The 25,051-nt window shown below is 40.8% G+C and overlaps 1 protein-coding gene across 1 annotated transcript in view; it reads right to left on the bottom strand.

Moving 5' to 3' along the window:
- The window catches only part of hibch (3-hydroxyisobutyryl-CoA hydrolase), a 128,341-nt gene that overhangs the window by 94,679 nt on the left and 8,611 nt on the right, over positions 1 to 25,051 (bottom strand). Inside the window, exons 2-6 of the mRNA XM_043692857.2 lie at positions 22,348 to 22,390; positions 14,542 to 14,679; positions 10,872 to 10,956; positions 10,135 to 10,215; positions 9,445 to 9,497 (exon numbers count right to left, since the gene is read on the bottom strand). Coding sequence (XP_043548792.1) covers positions 9,445 to 9,497; positions 10,135 to 10,215; positions 10,872 to 10,956; positions 14,542 to 14,679; positions 22,348 to 22,390 — 400 coding nt within the window. The remainder of the gene's footprint in view (positions 1 to 9,444; positions 9,498 to 10,134; positions 10,216 to 10,871; positions 10,957 to 14,541; positions 14,680 to 22,347; positions 22,391 to 25,051) is intronic.

A 25,051-nucleotide genomic window follows, 5' to 3' on the forward strand; every position in this document is an offset into this window, starting at 1 on the left:
ACCTACACTTATTTTATATTTGGGGCACACTGAAGATGCCCCTTTTTTAAACTTCGCCAGATGGTCTGGTGCCAGATGAGCCCTGTGCAGAACTTTTAACTGCGTAGCACATGTCCTGTTACAGATTGAGACCTTTCGAGTATTCCCCCATGTGTTCTCCCATGTTTCAGAAGAGATCTCCACTCCTAGCTGTTGTTCCCAGACCTCAAATAACCGGTTAATATCCTGCCAGGCCCTGCCTCCCAGCAGGCAATAGAGGGCACTGAAAGGGTGCTTGTGGAACATAGCAACAACCTCTCTGTATCGGGCTTATAGGGCTTAGAAAGAAGCGTAGTCTTCTTCTGGATGAAATCCCTAACCTGAAATAAACGGAAAAGATCTCTGCTGGGCAACCCGTATTTGCGGCTCAGTTGTTCAAAAGACATCATAACCTCCCCCTCAAACAAGTCTCCCAAACTAGAAACTCCTGTCGCTGCCTGTAGTTTGAACGCTGAGTCCATCATCCCTGGTCGGAACCCTGGCATGCCAACTATAGGTGTAAGTGGCGAAGTCTTGGATAAACAACCCTCACTGATGCATCACCCTCCATGCCCTGACTGTACTAATGACAATGGGGTTCCGGCAGTGGTCCATAACTGTCCTCATCTTATCCATGAACAACAGGTTAATAAGAGGGCACTTTGCCTGGGAGGCCTCAATATCCAGCCATATTGAGTTTGGATCGTTACCTACCCAATCACAGATAAAGGACAGCAGGGAACTCAATTGGTACCTCCTGATGTCTGGGAAATCAACTCCTCCCCCTCCTTGAGGCAACTGCAATTTAGTAAGTTTGATGAGGGGCTGCCCACGATGCCAGACAAACAAACCAAACCACCCCATAAGCTTCCGCAGCGTTGACCTGGGAAACATTATAGGGAGCTTATGCATGGGATAAAGCAAACGAGGAAGAACATTCATCTTAATGAGAGATATTCAGCCCAGCCATGAAATTGGAAGAGCCTCCCATCTCTGGAGTTCTCGCCTAATATTGTCGAGCAAGTGAGCAAAGTTAATCCGAAATAACAGATCAAACTTGGGGGTAATAAAAATGCCTAGGTATCGGAACCCTGCCTGTGACCACTTAAAAGGGAACTTAGGGCCACCTTCAACTTCTGGCACATTCTTAAGGTTCCCCAAAGGCATAGCCTCCGGTTTTGCAAAGTTAATCTTCTATCCTGAATTAGCCCCAAATGAATTGATACACTGTATCAAATGGGGTATGGTGGTCATCGGATTGGCTAAAAACAGAATTAGATTAGAATAGATTCCCTACAGTGTGGAAACAGGCCCATCAGCCCAACTAGTCCACACCGACCCTCCGAAGAGTAACCCACCCAGACCCTTTGCCCCTAACTAATGCACCTAACTCTATGGGCAAACTAGCATGACCAATTCACCTGACCTGTACATCTTTGGACTGTGGGAGGAAACCGAAGCACCCAGAGGAAACCCGCGCAGACACGGGGAGAATGTGCAAACCCCACACAGACGCCAGAGGCTGGAATCGAACCCGGGTCCCTGGTGCTGTGAGGCAGCAGTGCTAATCACTGAGCCGCCGATGTCATCTGCATACAGTGTAATCTTGTGTGCCCTTGATCCCACGTCCAGAGCAGTTATGTGGATGTTCTGACGAATGGCCTCTGCCAGCGGCTCCATCACCAATGTAAACAATAACGGTGAGACGGGGCAGCCTTGCCGACTACCCCTACCAATCCTAAAATTCCCAGACTTCACCGTGTTGTTGATGACCGCAGCCAGAGGGCGGCAATATAAAATCTCCACCCACCAAGCAAAGACTCCACCCAACCCAAACTGTTCTAAGACATAAAAAAGATACGGCCATTCCACCCAGTCAATGCTTTCTCTTCATCTAAGGAAATCACCAACTCCTGAATGGATCATTACTGACAAACGTGGACCATGATCTCCTGCTCATGCTTCTGCAGCATGGATGCAATAGGTTGGACCTGGGCATGAATCTCCCCATGGATCTCCTCAATCACAGCGCCAACTTTCAAGCTAAGTCTCTCCATCGCTGCAGCCAATTCCTGTGAGTCTGTCAGGTCCCCGGGGGGTTCAGGAAAGGCTGCTGTTGCTGCAGTCTCTGATGTGGTAGGTGCTGCAGGGGAGTGTCCTCCCTGCTGCTGTTTGCTTGCTCCTTTTCCCTTTGGCATCCTTCCCACTCCCAAATATTTACAAATATGTGTTCTGTAAGGTTTTAAACTAATAATTCCACCACATAAGTTGGCCAGGGATGGTAAAAAAACAACAGTATGCCTTGGCTGTTAGGCAGAGCTGTCCACAGCAGTTCTACAGAATCGCCGCCATCTTGCTGAGTCTGGTGTGTGATTTTTAACTTTGCCCACCCCAGTCCAACATCAGCACCTCCACATCCTCTCAAATAATCATTTTTTAATTGCACTTTTTGCTTTGAAATTTGTACTAAGTTTTTGGGTGGAAAAAAAATTCTGTCTTTATGTCCTTAGTCATATCATACCTAATTAGCCGACTAAACAGACATTCAATCCATATCCAAGCATGAGACATTGTTAATCTCAGTGGTTCAGCTGAATGATTCATCAATTTTCTTCATAACTTGAAAAGCAGCATCTTGGCTCATTTCTTCACCTCTAATAGCAAAACTGAGATAGAGAGATCGCCCTGTGATAGACCATGGATAAAAATTAAATTCTGGAGCACAGAATGTTCCAATATTAATTTACTTCATCACCATGCCTACTTTCATCACAGAGTCTAATTTTACTTGAAATTCTGGCTCAAATCTACTACATACCACTAAAAAGATAAGAATTCACAATACTTTGTGCTACTCTTGCATATGATGTACCAAAACATGGGATTAAGATCTCAAAGTACTCTTTGAAATGAGATTCTCATTCGCATTCATCTGTAGTTTTCTGAAGCTCGTAGTCTCACGGAAGTAAGGTGCACAGGTTTGAAATGCTAATACTCAACTCTGATAAGCATTCTGAGCATTTAGTGATGCAAGGTGCCAGCATGCAGCCTTTCCAACTCTGGGATTTGGTTTTAGATGCAGCTCAAATAAAATGGAATAGCAAACAAGAACGTTTGAAGCCAAAATGACGAGATGCTACTTCGTGTCTACTAAAAGGAAGGCCAACGAAATTGGGATTGCAATTCAATGCAAATTAATCATATCACACAGACAGATAATGGGGACAGTTGATGAGAAAATGAGAATAGTTTTATGCAGTTCGGATTAATTGTTAAGAGTTTTGACATGGAGATACTCAATACTAGACATCAAAATTGCATCAGAAATTCCAAAATGGATGCCAAATACTAATATCATTTTGTTCAATAAATGGGGAAAAAAATTAAGAGTTAAGGAAATCTAGAAAGTATTAACTATCGATTCATAGACCTGGTACAGATTCTTGAGCTGCTGTAAAATTAAGTCAATATTATTTTTAAATTTCCATGTTGGGATGAGCAAAATTATTCAGAAAAATAAAAAGAAGTCCAAGAACTCAGGAGGAATGCTGGGGAAATAGAGTCAAGATTAGAGTGGAGCTGGAAAAGTACAGCGGGTCAGGCAGCATCCGAGGAGCAGGAAGGCAACGTGACCTGCTGTGCTTTTCCAACACCACTCTAATCTTGACTCTGATCTCCAGCATCTGCAGTACTCACTTACGCCTCACTGGGAAATAGAGTTTGCCCAGTCCCAGCACAAGTCCTGTGAAACTAATGCAGCTTTGTAAAAAGAACAGATTTAATATTATGTTGCATTATCTGTTAATGTTTCGCATCATCAAGCATGATTGTGTCATTTTTCATCCTTTGAAATTTCTTAGTTAACAATGTCAAACTTAGGATGTTTTTGATTTGCGTGACACTGAAATACACACACTAAAACTGCAAATGGAAGTTTTCCATTCAAACTAACTAACAGGTTATTTTAATATCCTTGCTAATTTATCCCTGAATGTTCAATTTTTAAGTTCTGCTCTATTGCAGTAAATCCTGGACTTAACATTGTAGTTGCATTTCTGATAAGTGCAACTTTAAATGAAACAACAATAAGTGGATCAGATTTTCCCATTACAACCATTAAGAATCACTTAAGTTCTGTACGTTTCCTGTCAGAATAAAATATTATGCCAAATAAGTATAAACACTGTACAATGTTACATTACTATACTTATGTGACAAAACAAGTGAAATGAAAATACATTTTAAAGTATAAAAGAAGTATGCTAACTCTTTCTACTCACTTTCCTTTCCTACTCCATATTTCTTCAGTTTTCTGCCAATCATGCTCCAGGACTCCTGCTGACCAACTTTCCCACTCACCATCAATCATACATCCTGACACCTCCTGCTGGAAAAACAGCATGGATGAGGGTCAGTGAATGGGAGAAGTGGCCAGAAGGGAGGGCTGGCAGCAACCAGCAGGGTCAGCTAGGGAGGGAGGCTGCTCAAAGATGTCACTGATCTAGTCATGTGACCCTATTTCACATCTGCGCAATGACCAGGACTTCCACTCCCCGTGCAAACACGAAGTGAAATCAAAATAACTTAATATTGGCAATTCGACATCTCAACTTATCTCTACTGATACTTTCTTGATGGTTACTAAAATGGTCAGATTAATGTTGAAAGTAAACAGTTCTTCGCCCCATTGATCTCAAACCTACTGTACAGAATACATGAACTGTTGCTAGTGTTTATTATTGTGTGTACTCATGGCTCCACTTTAAAATTAACATCTATACTTGCAGAGAATTTTAGTACAGAAGAGCAATGCAGGCAGATGGGATTAGTTTAGAACAGCATCATGGTCAGCACAGACAAGGTGGGCCAAAGGGCCTATCCTGTAATATACTGTTGTATGTGTTCACTAAAATTACCCAATATCTCCACCTGCTGGTTATGAAAGGCCTATCATTGTGGCAGATTCACAATAACAGCAACAACTTGTTGCTCATAACAACATCTTTAAGGTACAAGTATATTGCCCTTGTGAAGCACCTTGGAAAATCTTGTAGTTATTAGGGCCTGGATATCTTAAGGCAGAGCTTGTATTAAATAGTCAAAGAGGCACAATGGGGTAAAGATCAATTCCACCCAATCCCTATGATCTTAGGAAAATTATGGAATCCAATTGAGCTGCCAGAGGAAGTGGTGGAGGTTGGTACAATTGCAACATTTAAGAGGCATTTGGATAGGAAGGGTTTGGAGCGATATGGACTGGGTGCTGGCAGGTGGGACTAGATAGGGTTGGGATATCTGGTCGGCATGGACGGGTTGGACCAAAGGGTCTGTTTCCATGCTGTGCATCTCTATGACTCTATAAAATAAATGAGTGCAGATATTTTGGAGGGTTACAAGGTTGAAGGTGATTGCAGAGACAGAGTGAGGCTTGGAGGAATTTTAAATCAAAGACAAGCATTTTAAAATCAAGGTGTGGTTGACTGGGATCCAACGTAAGACAGCAAACACAGTGAACTGGACTTGCTGTATATTGGGAACACAATAGACAGTCTTTTGATTTGAAGTTTACTGAGGGTAGAATAAAGGAGACCAATCAGGGGTGCACCAGGATAGTCAAATCTAGAGGTAACAGAAGAATGAATGAGGGTTTCAGAAACAGAGGAAGCATTGCATGATATTATCAATGTGGAAATAGGCAGCATTAGTAAAAGCATTTGTGTGCGATCAGAAACTTTCAAGTAGAATATCAATGTTGAGAAGAGTATGACTTAGCTTCAAACAGCTGCCAAGCAGAGGCTTGGGATTAGAAGCTGACAAACGAAATTTAGAAAATACTGGGTTCAATCTTCCAAACATTTAATTGGTGGAAATTTCTGTTTATTTAAAAATGTGTCAAATAAGCAATCAGAGAATGTAACAACAGAGGAGTCAAGAGAAGTGGCGGTAAAGTAGTGGTATTAGATATTGACAGCATAAATGTTAAAAGTGACATGACATTTTCAGATGAAATCATCTAGGGGCAGCATATTGATGAGAGAAATACAAAGGAATCAGGAGTAGATTCTTGGGGATCACCAGGGATGATAATGCTGGGGCAGGAAGAGAAGTGTTGAAAAACTCATGAACATATTATCTTTCTCCAATGCACAATTATTTCACATGACCTTTATTTACAAATCAAAAGACTTAAACATGCAGAACAAGTTAAATGATGCAAGAAAGTACATTTGCAATATATACACACGTAATATATTAAGTAAATATGTGGATACACCTGGGTTTGAACTATTTGTTTTCATAAAATATGACAGGTGCTCAAAATCTCACAGTGACATCTCCCTTGCATTGGCAAGACCTAGCAGACTGGGTAACGACTTTGCTCTGTCTGTTGGAATTATCCTAACCTTCCAGCTGCCTGCCATTTCAACAGAACACTTTTCTATCCTGGGACTGCTACAATGTTCAAATGAAGCTCAATGCAAGTTCGAAGAACAACACCTCATCTTCCACTTAAGCACTTTACAGCTTTAGAACTCAACATTGAACACCACAATTTCACAACCTGACCGCATGATCAAACACAAAAACAAAACAGAGGTTTCTGAATAAGCTCAGTAGGTCTGGCCAGCATCTGTGAAGAGAAATCAGAGTTAACGTTTTGGGTCTGGTAACCCTTCCTCAGAACTGACCGCATGATGTCTGTTCTCTATTTTGCTTATATTCTCTTTCCTACCCCTCACCACTTCCACAGCCTTGCTTTGTTTGTGTTTGTTTAGAACACAAAACTGTACTGCACAGGAAAAGGCCCTTTGGCCCAGCACATCTACGCTGACCATCTGCCTGCACATGGTCAGTATCCCTCTGTTCATATGTCTGTCTGAATACTTTTTAAATGTTGCTACCATATCTGCCTCTACCAATTCTTCTGGCAGTGTGTGCCAGGTACCTAACACCCTCTGTGTGAAGAAAAACTTGACTTGTATATCCCCCTTAAATTCTCCTTCCTCAACTTAAACCTATGTCCCCTAATATTTCCGCCCTAGGAAAAAGACTCCTACTATCCATCCTATCCTTGCCTCTCATAATTTTATATACTTCTGTCAGGTCACCCTTCAGCCTCCAATGCTTGAGCGAAAACAATCCAAGTTTGTCCAACCTATCCTTCCAGCTAATGCACTCCAATTCAGGTAACATTCTCGTTAACCTCTTCAGCATCCTCTCCAAAGCCTCTACATCCTTCCTGTTGTGTGATGACCACAACTACACACAATACTCCACAAGTTTTATACAGTTGCAACATGACTTGCCAACTTTTATTCTGACCAAATGATGGTAAGATGAGCCTTCTTTACTACTCTATGCACTTATGTTACCATTTCCAGGGAACTATGGACGTGGATCCCAAGATCCCTCAGTACATCAATGCTCCAAAAGGCATTTACTGTATAGTTTCCTCTTGTATTTGACCTTCCAAAATGCCTCAGTTCACACACTTGTACAAGTCAAAACTCCAAGTGCCATTTCTTCACCCAACTTTCCAACTGATCTAATACTCTGCTGTATCCTTTGATAAGCGGGACATAACACTAGCTCTTCACCAGATGCTCACTGATGATGTTATCTAGCATGGTGACAAAACGTCTGAAGATGAATCGCCCAGCTCAGCGAGCAAACTTATATCCAAAACCTCCTAACTATTCACAACTCTAATCTTTGCGTCATCAGACCACCTCCAGGTTCTTTCATATCATTTATATATGTTACAAACAACAGAAGTCACAGCACTGACCCTTCCCGAACACCACTGGTCAGAGACCTCCAGTCAGAAAAACACCCCTCCATAACTTCCTTCTGTCTTCTATGACCAAACCAATTTTATATCCAACTTACCAACTCACTAAGGATCCCATGTGACTTAATCTTCTGGACCAGCCTACCATGAGGGTCCTTGTCAAATACATTAGTAAAGTTCATGTAATCAACATCCACTGCCCTACCCTCAATCATCTTCAAAACTTCCTCAAAAACTCAATCACACTTGTGAGACAAGACCTTCCCTGCACAAAACCATGCTGACTACCCCCAATAGAAATGACTCAACAAGTGCCGAAGTCACCCTTTGTTTACACATCAACAGTCCTTGACTATAGCATTGCCTCATACGAGTCAGGCACCAGAGTGTCAGTACTTCTGACACTCAACCTTTTTATGTCAACCAGGGCTCCTTGACTGGACCAGATTAACAGCCCCAATCAGCAAACTCATATTCTATGATATTCGGCTGGCCGACCTCATTACAATCACTACACTAATAAGTCTATTATTTTCCAAATGCAAGTAAATCCTATCCCTAAGAATCTTTTGCAATAATTTTATCACCACCGATATAAGACTCACCAGCCTGTGATTTCCTCGATTATCTCTGTTGCTCTTCTTAACCAAAGGAACAACATTGGCTATTCTCTCATCTTCTTGGGCCTCACCCTTGGCTAAAGAGGATACAAAGATCTCAGTCAAGGACCCAGCAATCTTCTCACTTGCCTCCATTAGTATCCTGGGATAGATCCCATCAGGTCCTGGCGACTTATCGAACGTAATATTTTGCAAGACACCCAACACCACCACTTTCTTAATATCAACATACCAGCCGGTCCCATCCCCCCAACCTTACCATCATCCATTTCCTCCCCCTTATTGAATACTGCTGAGAAGTACTCACAAAGACTTCACCCACATCCCTAGCTCCATCCATAAATTCTCTCCTTTGTCTTTGAGTAGACCTACCCTTTCCTTAGCAACCCTCTTGCTCCTAAAATATAGGGAGAAAATGCCTTGGGATTCTATTTAATGCTACTTGCCAAGGACATTTAATGGTCCCTTTTTACCCTCCTAATTCCTGGTTTAAATTCTTTTCAGCTTTCTTGATATTCCTTAAGGGCCTTGTCTGATTTCCGTTTCCTAAACGTTACTTTTTGTTTTGACAAACTTTTAATATCACTCAGTATTGAGGACCCAGCCCCTTCCTTTCAAACCTTAATTTACATCCATTTTAGATTTCTTTATCCCTTTCACTACCAATAACAACCCTGTTGTATTCTGTACCAGGCCTCCACACCATCTATACCCTCTACTCTCCCACCTCTGTCAAAAGTAAATCAAAAAAATAATTTTCCAACCCCTTTCTAACTCTTTCTGAAGAGTTATACCGGATTCAAAATGTTAACTCTCTTTCTCTCTCAACAGATGCTGCCAGATCTGTTGAGTTTCCCCATATTTTGTGTATTGCCTTTTATGACTGGTTTAGGACAATGGCATTCTACGTTTGCACTTCTATGTAGTTAGAAATCTAAGCACATGACAGAGGTTACATGCTTGAAGTGTAGAAGTAAATATTAGATTAATGAAGACAGAAGAGAAAGTACTTACCCCACCCATTGTTATTCCGTCAATAAGGGCTACATATGGAATCCGGCAGTTTCCTAAAGGAAATATTTAACTGTTTACATTTACAAATCTTTGATCAAGTATTTTTTGCAATCAATGGCAAGCTTCCTGCAGTATTTCATTCAGATTTAAAACATAAAATCAAAGAAAATTACGTACTAGGCAATTTCACATTGTGGTCCAGGAGTTGTGATCAAGAGTAATTTTCAAGTGAAATAGTGTGTGGGAGGAGAGGTGGGAGAGGATAATACACCAGATTTATACTAAGATTGGATGGGTGGAAGGAACTGACTTAACTTTGTTCGTTGTGTTGACACTGCATAAAACTGTTGGGTTGAAGTTGCAATGAATCCGCCTGAGAACATGAAAATGTAGGCAGGTTTCTGCCTGGTGTCCTGCTGTATGGTTAGATCAGATACTTAACCATGGTCAAGAAAATCTGTGTCTTACCTCTGAACAAAAGAGGAGAATTAAAAAACGAGTAATAATTTCATGCTGTTAAACACCTCCAAGGAACCAAAAGGAAAGTGACAGAAAGGCTACTTTATTTTAACTCAGGAATAAGACAAGAGGATCAAAGTAGTAAAGAACCAGGAGAACAGTGATGGAGGAAATGCATAAATAGTTAAGGATATTTTAACAGGAGAGATTATGATGCTCCAATTTACATACCGATTGCATTGTTTAGCATATACTCTTCCCTGAAGAAATCTTCCGCCAATCTGTCTCCAACTTTTCCTGCCTCCGTAACAGCTAAATAGGGAACAGCAAAAATCAGTCATAAATCGAGGACTTATTAAAAGAGACATGATAAACATTAGACCTTCATCCTGTCGAGGCATTCAGGTCTTGTCTTGCAGCATAAAATACAAATTATAAAGGATATCTAAGCTATATCACATAGAGGTAGACCTCAAATCCACTGACTGCTGGATCAATTTTCATTCTTATTAAGCTCTGCGATGCCACTGCATAGAAACTATACAGAAGCCAAGTCTCATTGAACAAGAATATACACATATTACTGAAACAGCAGGATTATTTTTATAACTGGGGAAGAGTGGCTTGGGATAAGCACTTTCTGAATTACAGGCACAAAAAATGTTTCCAGTAGAAGCTACAACATTGGAATTATGCATTAGTGCAGCCTGAAATCCTTTTTTAAAATAGGAAAGGGAGTTATAGCACCATAAGAGTGTCATCATAGCTGTATTTCATAGGTGATTGCTAATTGAGTTTGATACAGTTGGCAATTGCTCCATTGTGATTTGGCAGGTACTGGTAACTGTGGTCATTACTGATGTATGCATCGCAGGTTTGTCCATACTTGCGCATTAATTGTGACAATGTACAAAAATCAAAAAGACTGCCTGTAATAAAATATAAAATGAACTTAGATTGAGGCTCACCTCTAATATCACCACCAGCACAGAAAGCTTTTTCTCCAGCTCCTTTAATAATCACCAGTGAAGTTTCATTGTCTTGCTCCCATTTCTGCCACAAAAAAAAGTCCAACTGAATTAGGAACGGTGGAACATTAATTTGGTCCATTAAGCAAATTGTTCAAACAACCAGTCCGTATTAAGTAAATATGCATGTGTTCACTTACCAATACATGCTATCTTTCTACACAAATCACTGATTCCTTCATTCAGACTTTGTATGCAATTTGTGAAAAGTGAATCAGCTATAAATGACATAAGATCAATGAAGTGCCGACACACATTCATTAACAATCTCAGCTCCTCTGGTCAGTAGCTGTTGATCTGTCACCATATAGCACTTATGGGGTCAGTCCTTATGCGCTATGAAGAATAAATAGGCAACTACATCCTTGGACCACCATATAATATCTTTTATATTCTTTGCCATATTAGAAGAAGATGTGAGGCAGAGTCCAAATACTTTCAAAAAATGTCTGAGTGAACAGCAAATCACTCATGGCACTTGGAACGTCTGACTCGAGGGTTAGACTATCAAAAGGACTATGGGCAGTTAATGGTAAATACCAGAAAGAATGAAGCAATTGTTCATGCTCCTGTTCAAAATCAATTCCTAACCATAAACACAGTCCTTCTACTGACAACTGTTAGACATCAAGTTAGTCTGTTCACAATCATATTTGTGAAAGTCGTGTTTTTATACTTTTGCATCTTTGAGTTGTGGACAGCAAGGAAAAATAACTTTTTTTTTCAAAAACAGGGGTATATTAGGATGACTGTATAATTTCACAACAAGGAATTTGATATCAATTGTGGTTTTTTGTGGCTAGGAACCCGTGTAATGTGCAGGCAATCAGAAATCGAGGAGTTGTTTACAAGTAAAGCTGATTTGTTCTCAGTTATCTGAGCACATTGGAATTGGAAACAAGTTAGAGACACTGTGTACTGTTGTTCCTTTTAGCAGAAGCTGTCTGTTCTCTATAGGTTAAAAGAAAGAACAGTTTAATCTTAAAGAAAATTAGTTACCTTTACTGCAAATCAGCGACATTTTCCAAGTGAATCAGGTTGCTCTGTATTTTCTCTGAGCCAGTAGAAGCTTCCAAGGACTTAGTCAGCTGAAGTAAGATCACCTCAACACTGGATCACCTCAACACTGGATTGACTTTCCAGTTTTTTTCTACTCTAACCAGTAATCTATTTTCTCTATTTGTGTTATATGCCAATTATTTATATCTGTTTACTTGTAGCTACAATCTAATTGCTTATAATACATAATAACTCTTATTTAGTACAGAAACCTGGTCCTGCTTTCGACCAAGCTCGACCTGAAAGTCAGCTGAATTGAAATGCTGTGCTTACCTTAAAAAAAACTTAACCATTTGATACAGTGGCGCTTGAGTTACAGTGCACAGCCTGAGTGGGTCATAACATATTTGACCCCAAAATGAGCTTCTCTCCTCATATGTGCACCATCATTAAGACCGTCTGTTTTCACCTTCCTTGCATCACTCAATTTGCCTCACCTCAATTCCTCTGCTATTGAAACCCAAATTCCTGCTCTTTCTTTTACCTCTAGACTTGACTAGATCAAAGCATTCCAGGCTGGTCCTACATTCTACCTGGTGACTTAAGGTATACAAAATTCTGCTGCCTGTATCTTAATACATGCTAGCCTTACCAGTGACACTCATTTCTGGAATGATTTCTTTTAAGAATGTAGAACATGTTCTATGCCACTATCACTCTTCTTGCCTTCTGACCTACATTAGTTCCTGGTTAAATAACATCTTAAAAATTTCTGTTTATTTTTAAATTTTCAGAGGGTAGTGTACCAGAATGCTGTCAGTAGTTAATTCACCATTAGACAAAATTGGAGGTGGCAGAGGAGGTATCTGGAGTCTGGAGAGTGTAACAAAAGTTAGAAGGAGCCACAGAATGAGTCTGCAATGTGGTTATGTCCCTATGATGGAGAAAGTGAGGTCTGCAGATGCTGGAGATCAAAGTTGAAACTTTATTGCTGGAACAGCACAGCAGGTCAGGCAGCATCCAGGGAACAGGAGATTCGACGTTTCGGCCACATTCCTGAAGAAGGGCCTGTGCCCGAAACGTCGAATCTCCTGTTCCCTGGATGCTGCCTGACCTGCTGTGCTGTTCCAGCAATAAAGTTTCAACTTATGTCCCTATGATTCCAGCCAGCATATTGACTCTTAAGGTAGCCACAGCACATTTAGAAGGAAATACAGGCTGGAGGGGAGAACCTTCATTCCAAAGTTCTACTTGCTGTTAAATTTGAAAAGAAGATAGAAACAGCAATTGGGGTTGCTTTCTCTAAAACAGCAAAGGTTGACCTGATGGAAGCATATTAGATTATGGGGTGGAAAGGAAGGCACTTTTTCCATCAGTAGATGGATCAATAACAAGGGGGCATAGATATAAATTAAGAGGTAAAAGGCTAAGAGGAGAGTGGACAAGAGTTTTTTTCTGAACTGAGAGGGTGGTGGAAGTCTGGAACTCATTGTCTGAAGGGTGATTGAGTCAGAAGCTCTTGTAACAATTAAGCTGTATTTAGGTATTCACTTGCGTAGTCCTAGCCTCCAGGGCTACAGGTCAAATGCTGGAAAATGGGATCAGTGAGTCAGATTTTATTTGGCACAGAGCAGACACGATGGACCAGAAGACCTCCTTCTCTGTAGTAAATGTCTATGAGAGTAAATGTCTATATTTCACTGCTTGCTTTCCAGTTTAACAAGGATAGAAATAAATTAATGACTCAATCCAACTATTTAAGCCAGCAGGAACAGCAATCTTTGTTTAAAGTGTTGGGAAACAAATTATTCAATGATGCGAGATAGCAGTTTGAAGGAAGTATTGCTTTACAAAACTATCAGTTAGACCACAGCTGCCACCTTGCTACAGTCTGGGTACCACACTTTATAAAGGATGTGGACACATTGGAGACAGTGCAAATGATCTTTATGAGAATGGTTCCAGAAATGAGAAAGTTCAGTTATGAAGGTTAATTGGAGAAATTGGGAGTTTTCCTGAGAGAGGAGACGGCTAAGGGAAGATATGATTGAAATTTGAAAAATTATAACTATCAGGACAGATGAGACAGGGAAAAATTGTTCCTGCTCATAAATGAATCAAGAACAAGAGAGCACATATTTAAGATATTTTCAAAATTAAATGTAATTTGTGAAGAAGCTTTCTTCACTTGAGTGGTTCAAGTCTAGAATGTTCTGACTGTAAGTATGGTATAGGCAGTTTCAATCAAGGTATTCAAAACGGCATTATGTGATTGCCTAAATAGAAATAATGAGCAGGGATACAGGAAAAAGAAAGGAAGAAGCACAAAGTCACGATGCTCATTTGGTGAGCCAGTACAGACATTATGGGCCAAATGGTCTTATGCATTGCAACAATTCTGTGATTCCGTGATATGCCGTCAAAATCTGCTTGAGTTTGGAGCATTCAATATGTTCATAGAACACTACACTATTAAAGAAATGAATATATTTGTTAGGATACAGTACACAGATAAAGTAGCAGATACTTAATTTACACCTTCTATTTTAAAACCAGATACTTTGCATCATTGATTTTAAAATCAGGCAATTGACAAAGAAATGGCACCAACCTTGAGCTGAGGGTAGATTTGTCTAATCATGGAAAGGTTCAGAGCATTAAGGGCCTTTGGCCGATTTAATGTGATTATTCCAGCACATCCAGACTTCGTCAAGATCACTTCCTTTTCCAGGCTAGCATTAGTAGACATCTAAGATAAAGAGCACAAAATTTGATTAGTACTTGAATAGCAACACTGAAATAACTTCAGTAAAGGTACTTGTACATGATAGCTCACTGCTGTTCAGACTTTATGACCCGCCTCAGGCGACTGACTGTGTGGAGTTTGCACGTTCTCCCCGTGTCTGCGTGGGTTTCCTCCGGGTGCTCCGGTTTCCTCCCACAGTCCAAAGATGTGCAGGGTCAGGTGAATTGGCCATACTAAATTGCCCGTAGTGTTAGATAAGGGGTAAATGTAGGGGTATGGGTGGGTTTCGCTTCGGCGGGTCGGTGTGGACTTGTTGGGCCGAAGGGCCTGTTTCCACACTGTAATGTAATCTAATCTATCTTCCTCAGTCACCCTCCCATTTTCATTTGAAATCCAAAAGTTAATCACTCTAGGTTTTCTAGTAACTGACTGGATCTACATAACATGACACTAATCAGAAACAGAAGAACATGTTTCTGATGTTCCGAACACATCTTCAGACCAATGGACCATTTTAATTGTTCAGTGGTTCACTCAGTGCGCAATATGATAGGACATAAAACTATGCTTCCAATCATATTTTTGCTGTGCAAATTAAATGCAAAGTTTTATCTTCTGCCTTTAAATTGCAAGATGGTCAAGAAGAGTCAGTTTGTCTGAACTGTTACCAGAGCAGTTTGTTTCTAGTGCTCAGAGCAGTTTGTTTCCAGTGCTCAGAGCAGTTTGTTTCTAATGCTCAGAGCAGTTTGTTTCTAATGCTCAGAGCAGTTTGTTTCTAGTGCTCAGAGCAGTTTGTTTCTAATGCTCAGAGCAGTTTGTTTCTAATGCTCAGAGCAGTTTGTTTCTAGTGCTCAGAGCAGTTTGTTTCTAGTGCTCAGAGTAGTTTGTTTCTAGTGCTCAGAGCAGTTTGTTTCTAATGCTCAGAGCAGTTTGTTTCTAATGCTCAGAGCAGTTTGTTTCTAATGCTCAAAGCAGTTTGTTTCTAGTGCTCAGAGCAGTTTGTTTCTAGTGCTCAGAGCAGTTTGTTTCTAATGCTCAGAGCAGTTTGTTTCTAATGCTCAGAGCAGTTTGTTTCTAGTGCTCAGAGCAGTTTGTTTCTAATGCTCAGAGCAGTTTGTTTCTAATGCTCAGAGCAGTTTGTTTCTAATGCTCAGAGCAGTTTGTTTCTAATGCTCAGAGCAGTTTGTTTCTAATGCTCAGAGCAGTTTGTTTCTAATGCTCAGAGCAGTTTGTTTCTAGTGCTCAGAGCAGTTTGTTTCTAGTGCTCAGAGCAGTTTGTTTCTAGTGCTCAGAGCAGTTTGTTTCTAGTGCTCAGAGCAGTTTGTTTCTAATGCTCAGAGCAGTTTGTTTCTAATGCTCAGAGCAGTTTGTTTCTAGTGCTCAGAGCAGTTTGTTTCTAATGCTCAGAGCAGTTTGTTTCTAATGCTCAGAGCAGTTTGTTTCTAGTGTTCAGAGCAGTTTGTTTCTAATGCTCAGAGCAGTTTGTTTCTAATGCTCAGAGCAGTTTGTTTCTAGTGCTCAGAGCAGTTTGTTTCTAATGCTCAGAGCAGTTTGTTTCTAATGCTCAGAGCAGTTTGTTTCTAGTGTTCAGAGCAGTTTGTTTCTAATGCTCAGAGCAGTTTGTTTCTAGTGCTCAGAGCAGTTTGTTTCTAGTGTTCAGAGCAGTTTGTTTCTAATGCTCAGAGCAGTTTGTTTCTAATGCTCAGAGCAGTTTGTTTCTAATGCTCAGAGCAGTTTGTTTCTAGTGCTCAGACCAGTTTGTTTCTAGTGTTCAGAGCAGTTTGTTTCTAATGCTCAGAGCAGTTTGTTTCTAGTGCTCAGAGCAGTTTGTTTCTAGTGCTCAGAGCAGTTTGTTTCTAATGCTCAGAGCAGTTTGTTTCTAGTGCTCAGAGCAGTTTGTTTCTAATGCTCAGAGCAGTTTGTTTCTAGTGCTCAGAGCAGTTTGTTTCTAATGCTCAGAGCAGTTTGTTTCTAATGCTCAGAGCAGTTTGTTTCTAATGCTCAGAGCAGTTTGTTTCTAATGCTCAGAGCAGTTTGTTTCTAATGCTCAGAGCAGTTTGTTTCTAGTGCTCAGAGCAGTTTGTTTCTAGTGCTCAGAGCAGTTTGTTTCTAATGCTCAGAGCAGTTTGTTTCTAATGCTCAGAGCAGTTTGTTTCTAGTGGTCAGAGCAGTTTGTTTCTAGTGCTCAGAGCAGTTTGTTTCTAGTGCTCAGAGCAGTTTGTTTCTAGTGCTCAGAGCAGTTTGTTTCTAATGCTCAGAGCAGTTTGTTTCTAATGCTCAGAGCAGTTTGTTTCTAGTGTTCAGAGCAGTTTGTTTCTAATGCTCAGAGCAGTTTGTTTCTAGTGCTCAGAGCAGTTTGTTTCTAGTGTTCAGAGCAGTTTGTTTCTAATGCTCAGAGCAGTTTGTTTCTAATGCTCAGAGCAGTTTGTTTCTAATGCTCAGAGCAGTTTGTTTCTAGTGCTCAGACCAGTTTGTTTCTAGTGTTCAGAGCAGTTTGTTTCTAATGCTCAGAGCAGTTTGTTTCTAGTGCTCAGAGCAGTTTGTTTCTAGTGCTCAGAGCAGTTTGTTTCTAATGCTCAGAGCAGTTTGTTTCTAGTGCTCAGAGCAGTTTGTTTCTAATGCTCAGAGCAGTTTGTTTCTAGTGCTCAGAGCAGTTTGTTTCTAATGCTCAGAGCAGTTTGTTTCTAATGCTCAGAGCAGTTTGTTTCTAATGCTCAGAGCAGTTTGTTTCTAATGCTCAGAGCAGTTTGTTTCTAATGCTCAGAGCAGTTTGTTTCTAGTGCTCAGAGCAGTTTGTTTCTAGTGCTCAGAGCAGTTTGTTTCTAATGCTCAGAGCAGTTTGTTTCTAATGCTCAGAGCAGTTTGTTTCTAGTGCTCAGAGCAGTTTGTTTCTAGTGCTCAGAGCAGTTTGTTTCTAGTGCTCAGAGCAGTTTGTTTCTAATGCTCAGAGCAGTTTGTTTCTAGTGCTCAGAGCAGTTTGTTTCTAGTGCTCAGAGCAATTTGTTTCTAATGCTCAGAGCAGTTTGTTTCTAATGCTCAGAGCAGTTTGTTTCTAGTGCTCAGAGCAGTTCGTTTCTAATTCTCAGAGCAGTTTGTTTCTAGTGCTCAAAGCAGTTTGTTTCTAGTGCTCAGAGCAGTTTGTTTCTAATGCTCAGAGCAGTTTGTTTCTAATGCTCAGAGCAGTTTGTTTCTAGTGCTCAGAGCAGTTTGTTTCTAGTGCTCAGAGCAGTTTGTTTCTAATGCTCAGAGCAGTTTGTTTCTAGTGCTCAGAGCAGTTTGTTTCTAGTGCTCAGAGCAGTTTGTTTCTAATGCTCAGAGCAGTTTGTTTCTAGTGCTCAGAGCAGTTTGTTTCTAGTGCTCAGAGCAGTTTGTTTCTAGTGCTCAGAGCAGTTTGTTTCTAGTGCTCAGAGCAATTTGTTTCTAATGCTCAGAGCAGTTTGTTTCTAATGCTCAGAGCAGTTTGTTTCTAGTGCTCAGAGCAGTTTGTTTCTAATTCTCAGAGCAGTTTGTTTCTAATGCTCAGAGCAGTTTGTTTCTAGTGCTCAAAGCAGTTTGTTTCTAGTGCTCAGAGCAGTTTGTTTCTAGTGCTCAGAGCAGTTTGTTTCTAGTGCTCAGAGCAGTTTGTTTCTAATGCTCAGAGCAGTTTGTTTCTAGTGCTCAGAGCAGTTTGTTTCTAATGCTCAGAGCAGTTTGTTTCTAATGCTCAGAGCAGTTTGTTTCTAATGCTCAGAGCAGTTTGTTTCTAGTGCTCAGAGCAGTTTGTTTCTAGTGCTCAGAGCAGTTTGTTTCTAATGCTCAGAGCGGTTTGTTTCTAGTGCTCAGAGCAGTTTGTTTCTAATGCTCAGAGCAGTTTGTTTTTAGTGCTCAGAGCAGTTTGTTTCTAATGCTCAGAGCAGTTTGTTTCTAGTGCTCAGAGCAGTTTGTTTCTAATGCTCAGAGCAGTTTGTTTCTAGTGCTCAGAGCAGTTTGTTTCTAATGCTCAAAGCAGTTTGTTTTTAGTGCTCAGAGCAGTTTGTTTCTAATGCTCAGAGCAGTTTGTTTCTAATGCTCAGAGCAGTTTGTTTCTAGTGCTCAGAGCAGTTTGTTTCTAATGCTCAAAGCAGTTTGTTTTTAGTGCTCAGAGCAGTTTGTTTCTAATGCTCAGAGCAGTTTGTTTCTAATGCTCAGAGCAGTTTGTTTCTAGTGCTCAGAGCAGTTTGTTTCTAGTGCTCAGAGCAGTTTGTTTCTAATGCTCAGAGCAGTTTGTTTCTAGTGCTCAGAGCAGTTTGTTTCTAATGCTCAGAGCAGTTTGATGTGTTCATCAAGCCAGAAGGAGCACATCTTGAAGATATGAACAATATCTGCTCCGTGAAAGTCCTATGTAATTCATTTTAGAAAACCATTACCAAAGACTAAGATAAAATACACCATAAAGCTCACTAAAATCTCTCAACAGGTCAAAGATTTATTTGTTGTATAGGCATTGCCTATTGAAATTGCTGAAGCGTTGTTTTTCAGACTGGAGGCCTGTGAGAATTGGAGTGCCACAAGGATCAGTGCTGGATCCTCTACTTTTTGTCATTTACATAAATGATGTGGCTGCGAGAATAAGAAGTACAGTTAGTAAGTTTGCAGATGACACCAAAATTGGAGGTGTAGTGAATAGCAAGGAAGGTTACCTCAGATTACAACAGGTTCTTGACCAGATGGGCCAATGGGCTGAGAAGTGGCAGATGGAGTTTAATTCAGATAAATGTGAGGTACTGCATTTTGGGAAAGCAAATCTTAGCAGGATTTATGCACTTAATGGTAAGGTCCTGGGAGTGTTGCTGAACAAAGAGACCTTGGAGTACAGGTTCATAGCTCCTTGAAAGTGGAGCCGCAGGTAGACAGGATAGTGAAGAAGGCATTTGGTATGCTTTCTTTTATTGTCAACGTATTGAGTACAGGAATTGGGAGGTCATGTTGCGGCAGTACAGGACATTGGTTAGACCACTGTTGGAATATTACATGCAAAACTGGTCTCCTTCCTATCGGAAAGATGTTGTGAAACTTGAAAGGGTTCAGAAAAGATTTACAAGGATGTTGCCAGGGTTGGAGGATTTAAGCTATAGGGAGAGGCTGAACAGGCTGGGGCTGTTTTCCCTGGAGCGTCGGAGGCTGAGGGATGACCTTAGAGAGGTTTACAAAATTATGAAGGGCATGGATAGGATAAATGGACAAAGTTTTTTCCCTGGGGTCGGGGAGTCCAGAACTAGAGGGCATAGGTTTAGGGTGGAAATGTGTTGCTGGAAAAGCGCAGCAGGTCAGGCAGCATCTAGGGAACAGTAGAATCGACGTTTCGGGCATTAGCCCTTCTTCAGGAATGCCCGAAACGTCGATTCTCCTGTTCCCTAGATGCTGCCTGACCTGCTGCGCTTTTCCAGCAACACATTTCCATCTCTGATCTCCAGCATCTGCAGACCTCACTTTCTCCTCATAGGTTTAGGGTGAGAAGGGAAAGATATAAAAGAGACCTAAGGGGCAACGTTTTCACACAGAGGGTACGTGTAAAGAATGAGTTGCCAGAGGAAGTGGTGGAGGCTGGTACAATTGCAACAATTTAAAGGCATTTGGATGGGTATATGAATTGGAAGGGTTTGGAGGGATATGGGCTGGGTGCTGGCAGGTGGGACTAGATTGGGTTAGGATATCTGGTCGGCCTGGGCGGGTTGGACCGAAGAAAACAAAGGAAGAGACACAGAGAGTATGGATTGAAAATTGAATGGAAGACAGACTGATAATGCAAAAGACTATACATCCGTTTATTGTGTTAAAATATGCTTATTAAAATTGTTCTAAGCAACCCAATTTGGAATCTATAGTTAACTCAAGTGTAATATATCAGCAATTTTGTAATGCTAACTTTGAGTGCAAGGAGTACAGTAGAGTGTTCAAAATGCAAATAGGATCATGGATTACAACAAATGAACAGATTATACAGATAATAAAATGACTGGGGATGGTCCAATAACCAGATTTATATGATTACATTTGCACTGTCAGATTTATTTGTTCATTAAAAATACTACAGAAAGTTTAACAGCAGCAAAAAAATTGACACAGTAAAATGTAGAATTGCAACATTAACCACACATTAATCTGCTGAATGATAGATCGCAAAGCATGCTAGTCAATTTTAATATTTTACTTACATGATGGTTTATCAGTCCACATGTAATAATGGGAAAAAGGTATTTTAGACTTTTTCAGTTTAAGAATTATAGCATATTTGCCCTCAGATGGTCTTGAGAATTTGATCAGTAGTATTCCATAAGGAGAATGTGAAGCGAATATTGTTCTTATTTCTGGCAGAAATAATTCTCCAAAACTGGGAGAAAGCTCATGATCTACAGTAGTTGAGTAATATGATAGTGGGAACATCTGGACTGAAAAGAGGAATGTACAGTTTACAAGGTAAATATAGCATTTACAAAAATAGGGAGGTTAACTGCAAAACAATGTAGTGGTATGGATGCAGATGGATAGTAGGAGCACAAAGCAAAGGGTGATAGATGACAGAGCTTTGAACTAACTGAAAGCTGATGTAATGTTGCAGTTTCTACTTATATGAAAATATTGTTTTTCATAACTTTTAACACCAAAATAAATGAACTAAAATAAATTAGTTGGTTGTGACTTTTAGTTGTTCCATGCTCCCCCTGGTGTAACATTATGCAAATGCAACCAATTATTTTCGCTCACATAGAGTCATAGAGATGTACAGCATGGAAACAGACCCTTCGGTCTAACCCATTCATGCCGACTATATATCCCAACCCAATCTAATCCCACCTGCCAGCACCCTGCCCATATCCCGCCAATTCATATCCTTCCTATTCATATACCCATCCAAATGCCTCTTAAATGTTGCAATTGTACCAGCCTCCACCACATCCTCTGGCAGTTCATTCCATACACGTACCACCCTCTGTGTAAAAACATTGCCCCTTAGGTCTCTTTTATATTGTTCCCCTCTCACCCTAAACCTATGCCCTCTAGTTCTGGACTCCCTGATCCCAGGGAAAAGACTTTGCCTATTTATCCTATCATGCCCTTCATAATTTTGTAAACCTCTATAAGGTCATCCCTCAGCCTCTGACGCTCCAGGGAAAACAGCCCCAGCCTGTTCAGCCTCCGACACTCCAGGGAAAACAGCCCCAGCCTGTTCAGCCTCTCCCTATAGCTCAAATCCTCCAACCCTGGCAACATCCTTGTAAATCTTTTCTGAACCCTTTCAAGTTTCACAACATCTTTCTGATAGGAAGGAGCTTTACAGAATGTTTATGTAAGAAAACATTTCTTAAAACATAAATCTTCTATTCTAAATAATCATTTAAAACCTGTATATATTGCAGCACAGAGAAGAAACATAGAACTGATACTTCTTATACTAAAACATGTTTATGCCTCTGTAACTAATAGACTGTTGTCATCTGTACAGCTTGATCGTACTTTTTGTATGTATGTTCCTCAAGGATAAAGGATGAGAGTATCTGTAGGCACACAACATCATCATCCAGTATTCTTAGCTCAGCTAAGTCAACTTGGAGATTATCCTTAAATCTACTCTGTTTAGTTATCATTTTAATTCTTAAAACATCGTAATACAAACCCAGGACGACAAAGTGATAAACATCAGTACACACTTACCAGATGTTTCTGTACTATCTGTAACCTCAAAAGAGCCCTCAGCCTGAAATAAAAAACAAAATAACAGCGATTAATGATTGAGTCAGACTTTCAGATTATTTACCAGTTGACAACTGAAAAGTTCAAGACTCAGAGGGATAAACCTTTGTTAGTCAAATGCATCTAGAGCTGGGAGAGAGGGCAGTAATGTTAGTAAATAGAACAGAGATAGCAATCAGTTGTGGTTTAATTCAATGATAGAAGGGGCCCAAGAGGCTTAATGGCCTGCTCCTGCTTTTCTCCCATTCTAAACATTCTTAGAAGCATACAGTGATCATGGATTACAACAAATGCCTGTGTGTGCCTCCTAATGTCTCACTCTTCTGGTACCTTGTGGTATTTGGCACCTCTACCAGTATGTGCCACTGGGTAAGGATGTATGGGATAATTCACTGCCATCAATCAATCTCGATTATCCGGCATTCGATTAACTGAATTTCGGATTATCTAAACAAGATAATAAGGTCCCGATGCTTGGCTATGTTATCCGGCATTCAATTAACCGAATAATATACTCCCCGCCCGTGTCCTTTGGATAATCGAGGTTTTTCTGTACTACCATGGGATCTTTTGTGCCCACCTGAGGAGACACGAGGTCTTTGATTTAGCATCTTGTCTGAAAGATGACAAGTCCCAGAGTTGCAGCTTTAATTCATTACAATACTGTACACTGTCAAGCTAGATTTTATACTTGGATCTCAATGTGAACCTCCAGACTCTGACTCCTGTAAGACTTACATCATTGAGCTACAGGTGACACCATATTACCAAACAAGAGTAGGCCATTTGGCTTCTCAGGACTGCTCTGCTAATCTGATTGCAACCTCAAACCCAGTCTCATCTACCTCTGATAACCCTTCATCTTCTTGCTGAAACAACAACCTATCTACCTCTCTTAAAAATATTCAAGGCATCTGCTTCAACAAGTTTGTCTGGAAGACAATACAAAAGACTAACCTCCCTTGAAGGAATTAAACTTCCCCTCATCTCGATTTTAAATGGCAACCGCTAATGTTTTGACCCCTCGTTCTTGATTCTTTCACAACAGGAAACATTCTCCCCACATTTATCCTACTGGGCCAATGGGCTGAGAAGTGGCAGATGGAGTTTAATTCAGATAAATGTGAAGTAGTGCATTTTGGAAAAGCAAATCTTAGCAGGACTTATACACTTAATGATAACGTCCTAGGGAGTGTTGCTGAACAAAGATACCTTGGAGTGCAGGTTCATTGCTTCTTGAAAGTGAAGTTGCAGGTGGATAGGATAGTGAAGAAGGCGTTTGGTATGCTTTCTTTTATTGGTCGGAGTACCGAGTACAGGAGTTGGGAGGTCATGTTGCGGCTGTACAAGACATTGGTTAGGCCACTGTTGGAATATTGCATGCAATTCTGGTCTCCTTCCTATCGGAAAGATGTTGTGAAACTTGAAACGGTTCAGAAAAGATTTACAAGGATGTTGCCAGGATTGGAGGATTTGAGCTATAGGGAGAGACTAAACAGGCTGGGGCTGTTTTCCTTGGAGCTTTGGAGCTTGAGGGATGAGCTTACAGCGGTTTACAAAATTATGAGGGTCATGATAGGATAAATAGACAAAGTCCTTTCGCTGGGTTCGGGAGGTCCAGAACTAGAGGGCATAGGTTTAGGGTGAGAGGGGAAAGATATAAAAGAGACCAAAGGGGCAACTTTTTCACACAGAGGGTGGTATGTGTATGGAATGAGCTGCCAGAGGAAATGGTGGAGGCTAGTAAAATTGCTTCATTTAAGAGGCATTTGGATGAGTACATGAAAAGGAAGGGTTTGGAGGGATATGGGCCGGGTGCTGGCAGGTGGGACTAGATTGGGTTGGGATATGTGGTCAGCATGGACAGGTTGGACCGAAGGGTCTGTTTCCTTGCTGTACATCTCTATGACTCTATAAAAACCCAAGACTTTAAAATAAAATAAAGAGCTGTGAATGCTGGAAATCTGAAACAAAAGCAAAACTTGCTGGAGAAACTGAGTAAGTTTGTCAGCAGCTGCAGAAAGCAGAGTTAACATTTTGAGGCCAGTGATCCTTGTTCAGAACTGTTAGTAGCGAGGAAAAGGTGGTAGGTATGCTGAAGATGGGGGTAGGGAAGGAGAGAGCAGGTAGAAGGGAAATAGAGCTCAGAGAAAGAGGGCAGCATGGTGGCTCACTGGTTAGCACTGCGGCCTCAGAGTGCCAAGGACCCGGGTTTGATTCCAGCCTCGGGTGACTGTCTGTGTGGAGTTTGCATATTCTCGCTTTGTCTGCATGGGTTTCCTCCCGGTGCTCTGGTTTCTTCTCACAGCCCAGAGATGTGCAGGTTAGGTGGATTGGCCATGCTAAATTGCCCATAGTGTTCACAGATGTGTAGTTGGGGTGTAAATGTAGAAGAATGGGGTTGCGTGGAATATTCTTTGGAGGGTCGGTGTGGACTTGTAGGGCTGAAGGGCCTGTTTCCACACTGTAGGGATTCAATTCTATTAAAAATCCCGATTAAAAAGAGAGAACAAGTTAGGCAGACAAATGGATGGATGATAGCGTGCTCAGTACAAAGAAAAACTGACAATGAAGATGATAAGTAGGTGTGAATGAGTTAGTTGGACTGAAAGCAGCCCATGTTATGATGGGGCCTGGGGCGTGAGGGCAGGTAAAGAACGTAGAA

This window comes from Chiloscyllium plagiosum, unplaced genomic scaffold, assembly GCF_037043375.1.
Source record: "Chiloscyllium plagiosum isolate Xiang-an unplaced genomic scaffold, Cpla_swu_hap1 HiC_scaffold_7, whole genome shotgun sequence".
NCBI lineage: Eukaryota > Metazoa > Chordata > Chondrichthyes > Orectolobiformes > Hemiscylliidae > Chiloscyllium > Chiloscyllium plagiosum.